The following is an 18,099-nucleotide window of genomic DNA, read 5'->3' as shown; positions in this document are numbered from 1 at the left end:
TCACTAGTAATAATCAGATATATAGAAATTAGAAATGGATGCACAAACATCTTAATGTCAATTGCATTGAAAATGAATTTTTCTGTATGAAGCTGTAAATTTTAATAATGAAATGAAGACATTTTTTAAAGGTTAAAACCTCATTTAATTTTATGTCTTGTAGGGTTTATACTGAGTACAATATTGTATAACTGTAACAATTCAACTGTAAACCTAAAAATTTACAGCCAGTTTTAAAAAAGATACATCTTAGCTCAGAAAACTGTTATTGAATATGTCAATGCTGTTGTAATGAAATGCTTCTTCTAAGGATGTGGTTATTAAATAAATAATTAATTGGGAAAATGTAAAATAGAAATAGGTACTGGGAATGGGGCTGTTGCTTTGATAAGCCTAACCATGTGATCTCTGGTAAACTTTGTAACTGGTTTGTGGGGTAAACATGAAAGAGTTTGGAGCTTTGGGCTAGGAAAATCCTAGAATACTGCAAGTAGAGCCCAGTGAGCCATTCTCATGGATCTTTGGAAGACCAGCATCTCAAAAGAAATTAAGACAATGGAAACCCATCTCATGATGTTTCAGAAGGCACAGGACTCTGTCAGGAACTGGGATGGTGGCCATTCATATTACATTCTAGCAAAGAATCTGGCTGCATTCTGCCAGTGTCCTGAGAACTTGACTGAATCTAAATTCAAAAGTAATGAACTGATTTGTTTTGCTAGAGGAAACATCAAACTTGATAGTCCTCAGGCAGTGCCATGGTTGCTGCTCGCTGCTTTATTCAGGCCTATACTGAAGGAAGCCAAAAGCAGTAGAAAGATACGATTTAGTTTGGTGAGGGGAACTGAACAAGTTTAAAGTTGCAAAGTGTATGTGACAGCAGCCGCAGTTGTTAAAAGAATTAGTCCCACTGAAGAGAAATCTAGTGCTTTGCACTTGGGTAGTAGGAGGGTACCATTCCACCCACTGAGGACTCCAATTTTTCATAATGCAAATTCATTTAGGCAGAGAAAGATTTATCTGTGAAAGCTGATGAAGGGGTTCTCTGCTTGAAAACAGCTTCTTAGGGTGGAGTTTTCTCAGATTCACCTACCAAGGTAGACAGAGAACATTACAGCTTTTGTCCAAGTGGGGGAAGCTACTTGTTGAGCTGACAGCAAAACTTGATATTATCATCCATATGGCACTGGTATTTCAGCATGAAAGATGCAAGAGTAAGTGAGTCACAGAGGCTTGTGTCAAGGGTCCAGAAAGTTGCTAAGGCCAGGTAGCATGTGGTTGCAGATTTCCTGCAAAAAAGTCATAATAAAAAGTATATGAAGCTGGGAAAGTAAATCTTAATTTACAGTAGAGCTTCCTGGATGTTGGAGATGCCAGTGCTTTGAAATGTCCTTGAGGAAAGTTCTAGGCATGCTGTAGAGCCAAAATAAGTGAGAGACTGTGTTCTCTACAGGGACAGAGCTGGAGAGGCAGGCCTGCCCAAGCCCTTCAGAACCCAAGTTATTCAATCGCAAGCCCCAGATGCTGTACACTGAGCTATAGGATTTGATGTTTGCGTTGTTGGGTTTTGGTGTTGTTTTGTCCTAATTTTTCTTTGTTATTCCCCTGTTCCTTGGTTGTAGGATGGGAATGCTTACTCTATGCCACTGTATAGTAGAAATATGTAAATTGATTTATTTTATAGAGACTCACAGTTAAAAGATTGCTTTTTGCCTCAGAAGAGACTTGAACTTTGAATGATGCTGTGAATATTAAAGAGTATGGTGACTTTTAAGGTTGGCATGGATGCATTTCAAATTATGAGATGGCCATAATCCTGTAGGGGCGAGGGGCAAACTGTAATTTGAAGGTGAAATCCTCACAGGTTTGTTTAAATGCCTGGTCCTCTGCTGGTGACATTGTTTCGGAAGGTTATGGAAACTTTAGAAGGTATAGCCTTACTGGAGGAAGTGAGTCACTGAAGGCAGGCCTACTTCCTGTCCTCTCTCCACTTCTTGATTGCAGAACAGTATGACCAGCTACCTCATGCTCCTGGTCACCATATCTTCCTGCCATGATGGACTGTATCTCCTCAAACCGTAAGACAAAGCAAACCATTCCTCCCTTAAGTGGCTTGTCAGATATTTGATCACAGTGATGAGAAAAGTAGTTAACACAAGAACCATTACACAAACTGAATCCATACTCAGTCTGAATTGTAGACTGTAGATGAAGAGGACTGAAGAAGGCTGTTTTCTTGTGTTCTAGGCAGGTCAACATCAGACAAATCTTAATCACCTGGGAGACAATGGTCTTCTTATGATTCACTTGTATACACACACACACACACACATTCACACACACACACACACATGCACACACACACACACACAGTATCTTGATTTCTCTTATTAGCCTATTTTTCTAATTTTTCAACATGTTTAGAAATAAGTGCAAAATTTAGTTCACTTATAAATTAGAGATCTCTAGAGGTCTCATCACCTTTTTCTGATGTGGAAAATATTGTTTTACTCCACCTATGTTCAGGTATACTCTATATATCCTAGTTCCTCCTATGATGAGTCTCCAGTGAGAGAGCCTTCCTTGACCTTTTTGTGGCAGGGGAAAGGGAGGTTTGTGTTGTCAGTATAGCATTCTGTGCAAGCTAGAAAAATATGTGCCTTTTTTTGAGATAGGGTCTCCCTGTAGCCCCAGCTAGCCTGGAACGTTCTATGTAGACCAAGCTGGTCTTGAACTCACAGAGATCTGCCTGCCTCTGCCTCCTGAGTTCTGGGATTAAAGGCATGTGCCACTGCGCCCAACCAAGATAGGCCTTCTTTGAAACTACTTTGAGCTACTAGAAAATTGTCATGCTGGTTTTATTGGACAAACAATTTGCTGCCACATACTTTAATATTGGCCCAATAAATGTGCAAATCTATAATGTATGACTAAAAAGTGCCCCCTTAGACATAGCTTTACTGAACAGTGCTTAGTCTGCACCCTGCACAGTGGTGTGTATCAGGCTGACTATCAGGTTCCTTCCAAAAACTTAATGCTACATCAGGGAAAGCAGACTACTAGCAATGATTTCTGAATTTTCGATCATTTTGGGGTCATGAGGTTCTATACTCACCTCCGACCTCATTTTAACTCTTCCTTGTTTCTTCCCTATAGTCCACTAGATCACAGTGCCAGCCAGGCTCCTGCGTAGTAAGTTTGATTACATTATATGTGAGTTACTTTTCTTGTTGCTACAATAGATTACCTGCAAAAACAACTCAAGAAACAGTATTTGGCTCACAGTTCAAGGGCACAGTCTGTCATATGGTGGCAGTGCCTTGAGGTAGCCGGTTACATGGCATCCGTGTGAGGAAGCAGAGAGATGAATGCTGGGGCTCGGCACATTTCCTCCTTTTCATTCAGTGTGGTACTGAGGTACCAGACCGGATCTCGGTACTAGAGTGGATCTTCCTATCTCAATTAACTCAGTCTAGCTGGACATGGTGGCACATGCCTTTGATCCCAGAACTGAGGCAGATCTCAGTGATACTGAGGCCAGCCTGGTTTATATAGTGAGTTCCAGGTCAGCTGGAGCTGCAGGGAAACTGTCTCAAAAACAAAAACAAAACAAAAACAAAATCCAATCAATTAACCCAATCTAGAAACTTGTAGACAGGCCCAGAGGCTTGTCTCTTAGACAAGTCTCGATTCTGTCAAGTTGATCATATTAACCATCATGTATCAAAACTGGTCCTCATTTTCCCTGGAAGTAGGAAACTCCAAGTTGACGTTATTGAGACCTGCTTCTTAACAGGAGGAGTGTTAACTGTTCCTTTTTTTTCTCCAAAATGTCTTGTTTTTGAGGCTATGCTCACTAGTGGCTGACAATTTTGAGTTCCTCTTTTTATCTAAAATTCACCTTTTCTCTAAAGCATGAAAACAACATGACTTTAGTAGAGAGGTCCTGAGGGCAGCAATATTTTCTGGATTTGAAAATAAGAAAACAGGAAAGCTCTCACAAAAATTATATTAAGGTTTTTAGGGATTTTAATGGAAGTTATAAGAAGAAAAGAAAACCCAATACTTTGATTTTCACCTAACAATTCCCTAATGAAAAAGTCTTGGAAGTTGTCTGATTTGAAATGTGCTGTTGTTCATCTCCATGATTTGATAAAATACCTGACAGAATCAACTTCAGAAGGAGTGGTTTATTGGAGCCCACAATTTCAGAGAATTTTCAGTCTATCATGGCAGAGAAGGCCTGGAAGATTTCATGGCTTTGGTAATCTGTGGTGGAGGTACCTTCATTGTGATGGACCAGAAAGAGAAAAGTATTCATACCTAGCCAAGGACAGATATAAACTTCAAAGATCTACCCTAGTGCTCTACTTCAGCAGCTAGGCTTTATGTCCCAAAGGTTCTGCAAACTATCAAAATAGTGCCAGCAACTGGAAGCAAAGTATTTAAATAGGAGCCTCTGGGGGACATTTCACATTCAAACTGTAACACCCAGGATATCAGAGGCAAGGGCTTAACCAGGGCTTTTGCTGTCGCTTAGTGGGACCTGCTAACTTTAAAAGCTAGAAATGTCCATGTTCCCTCTCCTTTGGCTCTCTTCAGTCCTGCTTATTCAACAATGAGAGGCTATAACAGCACTCTCCCTTCCATGTTCTAAATTCCATTAGGAACTTTTGGGATTCAGATTGATTAAATAAGAGTTCTATTTGGTTCATACCATTGTCATCTGTAGTCACTTAGGGTAGTATTAGGGTGCAGCTTCAAGCTTGGGATACTTTGAACTCTTTTCTTCCATGTGTTGGCTCCTTCATGATATCATAATGACCAGAAAGATTTCGGGCATCTCAGCAGCATATTGCATCTCCATGAGTTAAAGAAAGAACCGGTGTCCCAGAATGTCAGCATCTTAGGTCACATGCCTACCACCGAATCACTCATTGTGACGAGGAGACTAAAGTGCTTAGTTGATTTAGTTGCTACCTACATGTCCCATCCCTCAAGCCCCAAACCACATGGATCTGGCAGTAAATCATCCCCCAGAGAGGCAGCTGGCATGTCAGTATTTTGGAAGCACGTCTACCTAATACACAGGAATGTATCTTTGCCCAGGCTTCTACCCAGTCTTGCCAATGAGGCCTGAGCCATAATCTTTGGTGAGGTGGCAAGTACGAGGGGATTTACAGAACCACTAAAAACTGAAGTTCACTGCCATTGGTGACAGTAAGGGATGGTAAATCAAATGACCTTCTGTCATTTCTTAGCATCTTGCAAACATCTCACTTTGGTGTAAACCACAAAGAGGAAGGCAAGTCAGTAATGATTGAGACGGACTTTCCCATAGCTTGGCATGTGGTTTGAAAGTTACAGATAATTTGACAAAACTTGGCAATGTTTTTTTTGTGGCGCTGTCAATAGGGACTGTGCCATTGTGTAGCTTGTGATAAATTTAGGCAGTCTGTACTAAAGCATTTTTGGAGTGGACCCACAGTAAAAACATTATTCATGAATATGGCCTGATGACATGCTACTACCAATGTAAGATGAATGACATGTCACTGACATTGTGTTTCTGTTGCTTTACTTCAACAAATATAAAACTAATAAAGACTCTCTTACAAAGAGAAAACTTTAAACTTACCACATAATCATCAACATGTCAACCCAAAATACAAATAGCCCTAAGGGTTTAGGGAATCACACCTGAGGTTGCTAAAATTGCGTCATTCTTACTAGTAATTAAAATACTATTTATTCATTTAAAAATCATTGTAATAACTTGTGAGGACACCTTTCAGAATAGTCCTCTTGTGGGTGAGTATAAGAGTTGCTTCCAAATTTCTAATCAGGGCTTCCGGTCAAGTCCTTTGTTAGTATCAACAAGTCTGGGAGGCAGGACTGGAAATTCTAGGGTAATTCTGAAATTAGCTCTCTTAGAAGATGTTTACAAGTTCAGTCAAATATCTAAGATCTTTAAATAAAATGAGAATTGGAACTATTTTCATAGCATTTGCTAGTAAAGTCTGCAAAGGTTCTTGATAGCATTGTGTTTGAAATAGCACACATTTCCCAATAATAAAATTTATATATTCAAAAAATTATTTATTTTTATGTTTTTGAGTGTATTGCATGCATATATGTGAGTGTACCCATGTCATGCAAAGCCCATAGAGGCCAGAAGAGGGTTGTCAGATCCCCTGGAACTGGAATTATGGATGGTTGTTAGTGGCCATGTGGGTGCTGGGAACCAAACCCAGGTCCTCTGCAAGAGCACCCAGTGCTGTTACCCACTGAGCCATCTCTCCAGCCCCCAAATTTATATTTTTATTCAGAATCTGGCACTGAACAATATGGAGGCTTCTCTAGCTCATTCTTATATTGCAATGTACATGTAGTTTGCTTGTATGTGTGCATGTGGGTGTGTGTGCCAAGGTGTTGGGTGTCTATCATTATCCCGTTTTTCAACTAGGTATCCAGTAAGCCCCAGTCCTCCTGTTTCTGATGCCCACAGCAGTAGGGTTTCAGGCACAGGTGAAGCCACATCTGGCTTGTTACATGGGTGCTGGGATCTTAAGGCAGGTCCTCATGGTTTCACAGGAAGGGCTGTTAAATTCTGAGCCATCTCTCCAGCCCCTGTTTTTGTTTTTGAATATCTAATTACAACATCATTTGAGGAATTGTAACCTATTTTTTAATGTGTAAATATATGTTGGTGTTTTATGAAGGGCCTCAGAAAATTGTAAGCAAAAGAAAAACAGATTACAGGCTATTATATGCAAATACTGTTAAATTGAACATGATGGCATTGCTCTTCTTTGAGGGGGAGAATGGATTTAAGTAATCAAAATAACAGATGTACTTTTTGTGTGTGCTGTGATCTAACAATAATAAATAAAAAAACAAAAATAAAAGCCATACATACAGCAATTTACATCTTGACTTTTACAGATAGTAATTTCATGATAGTGGATAAAAATGAAAAGATTATAACTTAAATGTCTCACATTTTTATTTATATGAAGGTAGCTATTCTCACAATCTTACAGATGTTACAGAATTGAGCCTTTGTGCTCTTACATGTGGAACTCACAATTTTAACCAGCTTGGAACAAACATATCTGGAATGACATTTGTAGTGCCAAACAAATGGAAACATCTGAAGTTGATTGCTGAGCTTTTTAGAGAGCAGGGGAATAATGACATTTTTTTTTCCCCTCTCATTTTCAGTTCTCGGGGTATTTTGTTGTTTCTTGGGTAAGAAAATATCACCCTCGGCCAGGCTTGGTTCTTGATGAATAGTGATGAGCAGTGAACTGTGGAAGATCAATGATGGAATATTATCGACCCCTAGTGGTCACAAGCAGGGCCTCAGCATGGTTTTTGTTTTCCCATCAACAAATGATGTAGTAAGAATAAGATTTATGAAGGCTAAAAATCAAACCCTAACTTCCACTTGTTCCCACCGCACCTCACATCTGGTCTGCTTTTGTCATTCTCGGCTGTCCCTTCAAATCAGCTGCATTCAGCTAACAGCTAACATCACAAAGCTCATCTCAGAGTGCTCCTTTAATCCGTGAGGAAGGCTTAAAGAAGTAACAGTGCCCAAATCCCTTTTCTTTACTCGAATTGAATCAAGTGTTTATGCTAGGAAGAAAAAATACTTTGAAAACATATCCTGTTTTCTTATACATGAAATATTGTCCACTTTTAGAGATGTCTTCCTAGTAAGTATAAATAAAAACTCACACGGAACAAAATTTTCTAGAGTAGCACAACAAGGAATGCAGATAGAAGGTGTTTTTTTGTTGTTGTTGTTGTTTTTTTTTTTTATCACAGTTCCCTTAGCCGCTTTTAGGAAACAGGAAAGAGAATCTTATTTTTTCCCCAGCAGCTGATTCGGTAATCAAGAAAATAAAACACCCAGAGGGTGCACTACTTAGACTTTAAAGCAATAACAGGTATTTTGGAGTTGATATTAAACATTGTACAAAGCAGAACAAATGCTTGCTAAAAAGGGTATAGGCATTTGGGGGCTTTTTTCCACCTTGTTTTAATGAGATGGGACAAGTTGTTTGTGTCAATGAATTCATGTTCTTGTGTCTGAGGAAAATTTTTGGTTTCAGGGCAGGGTCAATCTACAGAAAAGCCTATGATCACTCATCGCAAAAGTCTTCTTGGGTCAACAGTGCTACAGCAGCAACTGTGTTTCCATAGCAACCCTGGGATGGGGTTAGCCAAGAAAAAGCAGGGCCCCAAGGGGAGATAACAGAATGAGGACTATGGTATTGGGGGAAAAGACACACCCAGCAACATAAAGGTATGGTAGAAAGGGATGCCTATGTTCCCCACTTCACAGATTCTATTTTGATATCAAATCTGACTAACTAAAAATAAATAAATCAGGCTAACAAAGTCAACAGAGGCAACTGGTAAGTAGTTGTTTATTTAATCATTACTATAAAGGATAGGCACCCAATGTCCTGGAAAGACCTCTGTTACTTTAGCTTAAAAGAGAAGAAATAAATCACTTTGGATAAACAAATTTGCTACAGATGTTCCTAGGAAGATAATGTTATAATTTGGACCAAATGAAGAGTTAATTTTTGATATCTTTTATATTTCCCCTCATTCGTAAACATTCCCTGAACAAGGTGGGGAAATTGGAGATTTTTAAAGTCTTTATGTAGTCTCCATTATGGCTATTTTTAAAAAATGTGTGTTTGAGCATGTTAAATAAAAAAATATATCATTCTGGGGCTGGCGAGATGGCTCAGCCATTATGAAAACTGGCTGCTTTTCCAGAGGACCCTGGTTCAGTTCCTAGCACCCACGGGGTGGCTAACAATCAATTAGCCAGTTTCAGATCTGTGGGATCTGATGCTCTCTTCTGGCCTCTGTGGGTATTGCTTGACACAGATGCACTTACATATATGCAGGCAAAACACTCATATCCTAAAAATAAATAAATAAATAAATAAATAATATTTTGAATAAAAAATTAAAAGTTACATATATAAATAAGTTAAAATGGAGATTTACTTGTATGTTGATGTCCTCAGGATAGTGGAATGCCTAGGTAGGCACTACAGAGAATGCCCCCACAGAACCTGGAAACACAAGGGACCTTGAATTGTCTTAATGCATGTGTTTAACCATCAGGAGTATATAACTACAGCAACAGCATCCTGAAGCCAGAGCCTACAAGTTCACATTGCTGTAGAGGTCCATAATCCTGATAAGGATGATAATAACTACTACTACTAAAAATTTAGACAGCTCACAACAGTACACAGTGTTTTCCTGTCTACTTGTTAAAAGTGGGTGCTGCTATTTTTCTGCATTTTATAGAAAGCAAGCTTTGGAGAAATCATTGCTTTTTTCCAAACAACTAGTAAGAGAAGGAATTGACATTCTAGATATTTTTCCAACAAAGTGCAAGGTAATGACATCTAGGAGCTCTTCTCCCTCATAGATTTTGGTTTAATGTGAAATCTTAATGAAGAACTTAGAAACCATTTTTTTTTTATTTCAATGGTTAACTCTCCAACATTGATTCTGTTCAACCTAGAAGCATAAATTTGTGAAATAACTTTCAGGTCCCCTTCTTTCTTGACCTAACTTAACAGCTATACCTATAGCCCAGCATGATGCATAAAGAAATGGTAAAATTATTTTTTAAATACCATAAAAAAGAAATCAAGTCTGGAGGGAGCTCAGGATTCTTGGGTTTAGGGTTTGGCTCTGTGTGAGCCTGACATCACTCTTAATCTACATCTGAGTTTTCTTTGGTGGGCAAAATTATTTCTGGATATTTTACCTTTAAATGCATTCTTACAGGCTACCAAAAGTTTGTCAGTAATTAATCAAGCAGTCAAAACCATTTTAATTACTCTTCATTTTAATATTGTCTTTAGTCTTGAAGCATGTGTGTGTTTCAGAGTGCAGACAGAAGGTTTTAATACCCTGGAAGCATTTTGACCAGAAAAATGGCAATGAACAGAGCTTGAACATGTGGCTCCAATGCAAGATGGCCTTCTATTCTGTGCACACTTCATCACGGAAGGTTAAGAAAAGCCTACTGTCATTTATTCACACATTCTTTCAAAAGGGTATCAATCCTCCTGGTGATTATCAAGATTTTATTTTCTAATATAAGTGTCTAAAATGGTATCAAGACACTTGCTATCTGATTGTTTTGTGTAAGGGGAAAGAATGGATAAGACAGAGAGAGGGAGGAGTAAAGGGAAAAGTAGGGTAGAAAACTCTTTAACAATTCTTTGGTTTGGAGAAATGCTTACCCGTGCCTACCTAAAGTGAGGTAGAGTAAATTCCGTAATGAAGATTTGCAACAATACATTATATCAAGACTCTTTACATACATAATGCCAAAAGGAAGTCTATGAGTGTAAGATTTCCTATAAATATCTCTGTCTGGATTTAAATATCTGAGCATTTCAATTATCAAGCATTCAGCTATACATTTAAAGGAATTTAAACAAAACTCAGAGCCCATTTCCTTTTACTTTATGTATAAGCTTGGAACTAAGTTTCCAGAAGGATATGAACTTCATGAAGCTTCATGAGAATATTTTTTCCACAACCCCTGTACTTAATGGAAAAATTCAGTGTATGGAATGGCTTCAATATTTGTTAATGAATGAAATTAGAAGTATTACTTAGTAGCTAGGATTGTTGGAGACAGGTTCATAGAGATGGGAGAACTGGTGAATAGAGCACTAAAAATCATAACCATCAGATTGAATGTTGTTCATTTAAAGGTTAGCAGTCTATAGGCCTGTGAGGGATTATAGCACAGATATAAAAAGAACTGCCATTCACAACTGTGATCCCAACTTATTAGACAATATTAAAATTCTATTTAATAAAAGACAGGGTAGCAGTTGTACAATGTATCTTTAAAATATTTCCACTGGGCGGGAACAGTTGATCCTCCCATGCTATATTTCCTTTCCAAAATGTAATTTTGATTATGTAATATTATTCATCTTAACCTCTCTCCATTCTTTAATCTATTCCATAAGCTCTAATTCTATAGTATCTCTGGTGGACACAGAAAATATGTCTTGCTTTTGTCTTTGTGACCTATTGCACTTCCCAGCACACAATTTAAATATATTCCACATATCAGATCTCCCTGTTTCAGTTACAAAACAGTACAGAATTGGGTCAGCAACACAGTTTAAACTTGTCAGTGCCACTGTGATTCTGTACATTGTAAATGCTTTCTCTCCAGACTTAGTGACATTCACATCACGCTCTAGAATGCAGCGGATTAGAACCATCACATGGAAGGGGGTAAAGCACAGCACGAAAGTCAACGTGATGCCAACAAGCAACTTTATGATTCTTATCTTTTCACTGTTTTCTGTGGCTTGATTGTGCCGCACAGCTTGGTAGACTTTATGGTTGCAAATCATGATGGTGACCAAAGGCAGTGCATAGCCTGTACAAGTTCTAAACAAGTTGAGGTTTATTTGCCACTTCTCTAGAGGGTATTTGTCATAACATAGAGTAAAATTAGACTTCTCAACATCACAGTATTCAACAGCTGTCTCATCTTCCCACAAAATGACAGCATTAAAGATGGATTCCAATATCCAGATAGACAGGCTGGTTGTGAATGCAAATCTTCTTGTTCTTAGAAAAGAAAACTTCAAAGGATAGACAACTGCTAAATACCGATCAAAGGCAATGCAGGTCAGGAACGCTGTGCTGCTATAAAAGTTCATGTACGTGAAGAAAGCACTTCCTTTGCACAAAGCAGAAGAGAAAGTCCAGTTGTCTTTATTCCAAGTGTAATTAATCCAGAGAGGCAGAGTCAGTGCATACAGCAAGTCTGACAGTGACAAACTGAAGAGGTAAATCCCTAGTTCGTTTTCCTTCTTTGCTTGCAGAAAGGATACACATAAAGATCCAATATTGGCTGGGACACTGACTATAAAAACAAATATGTAAACCACTGGGAACAAATAGTGGTCAAGGTCATGCTGTTCTTCGATACATGTGCTGTTCATTGTCATTTTTTATGGTGGCAATTACATTAGTTCTTAGGAGGCAAACAGGAAAAGAAGCCTTGCCTCACAGTCTTTCAACATTAAGTTCTCTTTTTTACTAGGATTTAAAAAATATCTTTGGTTTCTAAAGTTCTCATCAATTCATCAATGAATTTAGAAGATAGTATAGATCAGTTTTTCATATAGACTATTAATCACTAGATTCCTTGAGGTTACCTAAAGTCATCAGCTGAATTTAATGAACAGAAGTCTGTACAGTCGTTATTACAGAGTGTTTAGCTTCCAGAAAGTGCTGAACTCTTTTTCCATGAATTTCACTGAAGGTTGCAGATTGGTAAAAACACAAATATATAAGTCTCTATTTTCTCAGACACTGACATTCTTTTTAAACAGTGCTTGATTCTGTAGGAAAGATGAACTAAAATATAAAACAGATTAGATAGTTACAAGGTAAATAACCTTATTAAATCATGATTTTGAAGCAGTGTTTTTCATTTATTGAAAATATCAAAATGCTTTAAATTAACTGAAAATGTTTAAATGAAAAAAATCAATCAATTTTAGCAAACAAAATCAAGCTGAAATATTTTGCCTAATTCAAACAAGATTTGACTAAATGATGCTAGATTACAAAGAATTATATTTCTCACCAGACATAACTGACAACCATAACCAAAGATTTTTTTAACCATTAAAGCCATTTTAAAGTCTAGAGATAGAAAACTCAATTATTTGGATATGATCAGTAAATACTTTTTATTTTGTTGGTGTGTAGGATTAAGTAAATGCTTCTGAGTGTTAGTAAACTATAAGTTATATAATTTATAAATATTGTTTTAACATATAATCCTAGTATAAGGCACTTAAAACCAGCTTATTGGATGAGAAAGTATTTTCACGATAAATATGATAAAGTTGAATTTAAAATAGTGGTTTGTTAAATCTTAATGCACAACTAAGCAAACTTCCCTCTTCTATCTGTCTTTTTGTTACTTGCGTATCACTCACTCGCCTCTCTTGATTTTAAGAAAGAAGACAGAACTATCTCAATTCTGTTAAAATCTTGTGGTTGCTAACTTCCATCATTAGGTCTGGTTGGTTATAATAGTCACTCCTTTTTAAAGTTATGATATCATAGAGTAATTTGGGAATAAGGGGTCCATCCTTTTCTTCATCCCAGAGTACGGGAATGCTTCTAATTCCTTTGTTAGTGGAGCCTTGTGGTGGTTTGGATGATTCACTTGGTAGGACCTCTACAGAAAGCTTATGGGGACAGTATGCTGGCCATTAGAGCCATTCCCTTCCAAGTATAGATGAGTCTTAACCACAGGAGGATCTGCTATCACAAGGAATGAGGATATTTGTGATAGAAGAAAAGAAAGTGGGAGTTGAGAACAGGAAAGAGCGAGAAAGCTGTGGATAGTCTGGAGGTATGTGTGGGTAGAAGGGACAATTCAGACCTCTGGATCAGAGAAACTAGGCACAAAACTTGCACCCATACAAGCAGAAAGGGATCCTCTACTGTCCTATACACACTAGAATCTAGGAGCCTCTTTCTCTGGGAAAGGGCAAACCAGAGAAGAAGAGAAACTAACAAGTGCCACAGACATTTAGAGACAGCAAAGGAAACCTGGTGAATTATCTTCTTTAGTGTGGCTTATGTGAGGAGTTACAAGAAAAAAAATCTTCCCAGCAGGTCCTTACTTGAAAAAGATCTGAGTCTGCGCTGTTAATTTGATTCATGCACCCTATATGCTCAGTTTCACTAGTCATCAGGGAGATAGAAACTGAAACCTCAATGGGATTTCAGTAACACTCCCACCAGAATAGAATGAAGACAGAAAATACCAAGTGTTGGTGATGATGTAGAATGCTTGACTCATCTATACTGTTGGCTGGAAAACATATGCATACCATGTGATTCAGCAATTCCACTGCTAATTATGTTTAATAACACACACACACGTTTATTAAACAGTATGGATTAAAATCAGAGTGTCTACAGTAACACTGTTTCTAATATTCACCAACTAGAATACCCACTAGCAGACTAGATAACATAGTTGATATATTAACATAATTGAAATGTATATGTCAATGAAAATATTTTCATTTTATCCTACACATAATAATAGAGATGAAACTTACTAATACAATGATGACAGACAAGACCAGCACAAAATAGTATGCATTACCTGATAAAAGCTAAGCAAAGTTAATCTATGCTATTAAGAATCAGTGAGTGATTACCTTTGGAAGGGTTAGACAATGCCGAAAGAGGGTGATGGGGGACTTCTGAGAATCTGGTAGTGTTCCGTTTCATGATATGAATATTGATTGACTGAGCATGTCCAGTTTGTAAAAATTTCTCAAGCTACATACTTTGTATGAATATATTTAGTTTTTAAAAATTGATCCAGCTGTATATTTTGGATATGTGTGTTTATCTGAACAAATATGATGTAAGTAAAAGGTTAAACAGTGGAATCAAAAGCGTATGTAAGAGGGTATAAAAAGTACCTTGACAAACATGTTTGACATGAAGATGGAGCTGTATACCTCTCTAAGAAATATGATTTACTTCTTTCTTATATAAAATTCAATTCAGAAAAAACAATACAATAAACGAAAAATACTTTAAATGATTCTGGAAATAAATTCACCCCAAATAAAAGTTTACTAAATGAAAAATAATTAAGTTTTAAGGATGAAGAAAACACAAGTTTTCCCTGAAGAAGTCTCCCTCAACCTAGGCTTCAAAGAATTCCACAGATAAAGTTCTGACAAACATGACCTCATTAAAACACGCACACATAAGGGCACATATACAGGAGGAAGGGAAGTGGGTGTACAAAAGCTTTAGACAAAATAAGTCCACATATAACATAAAACAAGTGTATTTAATCAGTTTAAGGAAATAAAAGATGGAATTAGAACACACAGATGAAGAGAAGGAAAGCACAGAAGCCAGGAGTGGGGGCTCACTCCTGAGATCCTAGGAGAGGGATGCTGTAACAGGAGGAGCACCGTGTTTGCTGTCAGCCTGGGCCATAGAGTGAAGCCCTGTCTCAAAAAAGGAAAAAGGGGAGGAAGGATGAATAAGAAAGAGAGAGAAGTAAGAAACGGGAGAGAGAGAAACATAAAATATGACCAGACATATTTTGTAAAAAATAGAATATTTTTTATTTCTAGAAATAAAAAAGTACCAGTAAAAATTCTTCAGAAGAGAAAATTAGTATATAAATAAAGAAATCAACACAATGATCCATGCATCAGTGTTAATGAGATGGGAAAATACCAAGGGGGTGTGGAGAATAAATTGAAAAGGTCTGTATATGTCTAACTGGAGTTCCATAAAGAAGAAAAGGGAGACCAGTAAGGGCAATGTTCACAACAGGATGGTTGACTGATTTGTAATGCTGAAGAAGGGCATGAAGTTCCCTGACTTAGGAAGCCTAGCCAGTCTCAGATGGACAAAAGTGAAAAAGCAGTGCTGAGACACATTACTATCAAACTGCAGTGACCAAAAACTAAGAAAAAAAGAGCCAGAGACGAAAGATGGACTCCCAGCAAAGGATGTTTTTACACTGACAAAAGGCATACTGAAAACAACTGAAACAAGAAGACAGAACATTATGTTTCTATATTACTAAGAAAACTTCATATATCATTTTATAATTATATGTCTAATGGAACTAAATTGCAAGAACCAGAGCAAAATTTAGACATTCCAGGTAACTACCACGGAGAAAATTTACTCCCAAATTCTTGAAGAACCCTCTAAAGGCTATAAATATATAAAGAAAAATGGTACCAATATATCATCAAGCTGCAGAAGACGGGGCTCCCGTGAATGTCATCATATGCTCTAGTAAACTTTGTCTCTGAGGGAAAACACCTGAACTATAAAAAGTCTCTTCCCTTGAGACCAAGAATGGGGGCGGACAGGGTGTGCCTCTTCCTCTTTTGTCAGTGATACTGAATAAATACGCACTTTTCTCTATAAAAAATGTGACAGAGTACACAATCTTAGGGAGGCTTTAGAGTTCTCATTGGAATGAACTTCCCTAGCTGTAAAAGCGTTTTTTTTTTTTTTTTTCCTTTGCTGAGAGCAACCATGAGGCAGAATGGCTTGATGAGGCAGACATTGCATGTCTGTTGGGCATCAGAAGGAGCCTAAGCTCATGGTTGTCCTTTTACAGACTTTCAAAGGCCCCTGGGGATTGGTGATTCCTTGCATGTTAGTAGTATCCACAGCAGTGTTGCTATCAATGTTCAATGTGACCTGTGACGCCAAGAATCTAGCACGTGGTAAGCCCTCACCATATGTTAACATTGGTAGTGTAGTGCTCTCCTTTCTACTCTCTGATACATTTCCTAAAAGGAGGTCATGCATGACCATCTGGCAAGGGTATCACAGAGGAGCCAAGGCACACGCACACTAACTGTTGCAGATGATACTTATTAATTTAATGAGCGTGCATCTAAAAGCTTAATGGAGTACATAAAACCTCTTGTTCACACATCTTTCTAAGTGTTATTTTGGCTGCCCTAAACAGATTTTAAGAACTTTGTTTTTAGTGCCAGCACTGAAGATATGATTTAAGTTTTATTCCATCAAATGCCAAAAAAGGACGATCTATAGTAAACTGAAGTATTCTGCACCAATTCCAACAATAACACAAATACTTGATGACAATAGCCAAAAGGAAACTTCTACAGTATTATAAGAAATGCTTGTTTTCGTTTCTAAGTTTACTGGCTACTTATTAAGAGTCTTCATGTCTCAGACAGTGATAGTCACTCATTACTAAACAGTTATAACTGATGCTTATTGGTGCCAGAAACACAATTTCTTAATTACTCATGATTTCTGGTGATTATGAAAAGTATTACTAAACCCCTGTATGGATGAGGAAACAGTGCAGGCAGTTCTACAGCTGAGAAATGACAGAGATTCTTCCTAAACCATGCAGTTTGCCATAGGCTGTTTTCTGTAAAGAAAACAGAACACACGAATCCTCCTTTTTCATATCCATATCTTTACCTACCTAGTTCAAATTTTGAGTTTTGGCTTACCCTCACTGCTGCTCAAAGGAGAGGAAACCATGTGTCTTCCTCATTCTGCTTTCTCTCTTACAAAGCTTGGTCTTTTTATATTTACATAGCCCAAACCAGATAAATTCTTACAAACACTGCTGATGATTATGTTCAACTGTGCTATCTACTTTAAAATCTTATTCTAGTTTTAAATCTCATACTTACCCTGTTTCTGGAGTGATGCTTTTCTTGACTGAGACTGGCACATCTGTCTGTATCAAGAAGAGAAACCAGCACTGTTGTGGGGACAGGAAATTGCACTCTTATTTTGTCATTAGCCAATGAAGAAGCAGAATTTTAATGAGAAGGCTTATGTTATCTAAGTTCAAACAAAGAAGCCACTTAAGTACTTTAAATGATGTTTGGGTCATTTATTGTAGTGTAATTTTTATTTACTAAAATTCAGTTTTGTTATATCTTAATTATAAATGAATACTTATATGATTGCTTTTTGTGTTAAGTATATGTGTGTGAGTGTAGTATATGTACACGTGTGTACAGACGAGTCATCTGTGTTCACACTTGTGGAACCAGAGGATGTTGAGTGCCCTGCTTTACTGTCTCTGTCTTATTTCTTTGAGACAGAGTCCAGAACCTGGAGATAGACTGGCAACCACCAAGCTCCAGTGATCCTCCTATCCACATCCCAAAACCTTGCCAACTCTGGGGGTGCTGGCACATGTGTGGTCATGCCCAGTTTAAAAAAAAAATTATTTCATGTGTGGACTGTTTTGCCTGTTTGTAAGTACACCAATGTCATGCAATGCCTGTGGAGGCCAGAAGAGGGCATTGACCCTTGGAACTGGGTTCCAACTACCATGTGGGTGCTGGAACCGAAACCAGGTCCACTGCAAGAACAGCCAGTATTTTTAACCACTGAGCCATCTCTTCAGCCCTGTGCTCGTCTTTTTATGCCAGTGTTGGCATCTGACTGGAAGTCCTCATACTTGTGCAGCAAGCACTCTTA

The 18,099-nt window shown here is 37.7% G+C and overlaps 1 protein-coding gene across 1 annotated transcript; it reads right to left on the bottom strand.

Annotated features, from left to right (window-relative positions):
- Nucleotides 1-9,127: 9,127 nt before the first annotated feature.
- Nucleotides 9,128-17,357, bottom strand: Gpr65 (G protein-coupled receptor 65). Its single transcript, XM_008846128.3, has 2 exons — nucleotides 17,298-17,357; nucleotides 9,128-12,450 (listed from the first exon to the last, which is right to left on the bottom strand). The coding sequence occupies exon 2, from the start codon at nucleotides 12,036-12,038 to the stop codon at nucleotides 11,028-11,030; it is 1,011 nt and encodes a 336-aa protein (XP_008844350.1). The 5' UTR covers nucleotides 12,039-12,450; nucleotides 17,298-17,357; the 3' UTR covers nucleotides 9,128-11,027.
- Between the last annotated feature and the right edge of the window lie 742 nt (nucleotides 17,358-18,099).

Source organism: Nannospalax galili, unplaced genomic scaffold, assembly GCF_000622305.1.
Source record: "Nannospalax galili isolate Female #2095 unplaced genomic scaffold, S.galili_v1.0 scaffold402, whole genome shotgun sequence".
In the NCBI taxonomy this organism is placed as follows: Eukaryota; Metazoa; Chordata; class Mammalia; order Rodentia; family Spalacidae; genus Nannospalax; species Nannospalax galili.
Note: the sequence above shows the minus strand (reverse complement) of the source record. Positions and strands in the feature narration are given on the sequence as shown.

Coding starts and splice junctions, on each gene's coding strand:
- Gpr65 (XM_008846128.3), bottom strand. CDS start 12,038: ATGACAATGAACAGCACATGTATCGAAGAACAGCATGACCTTGACCAC.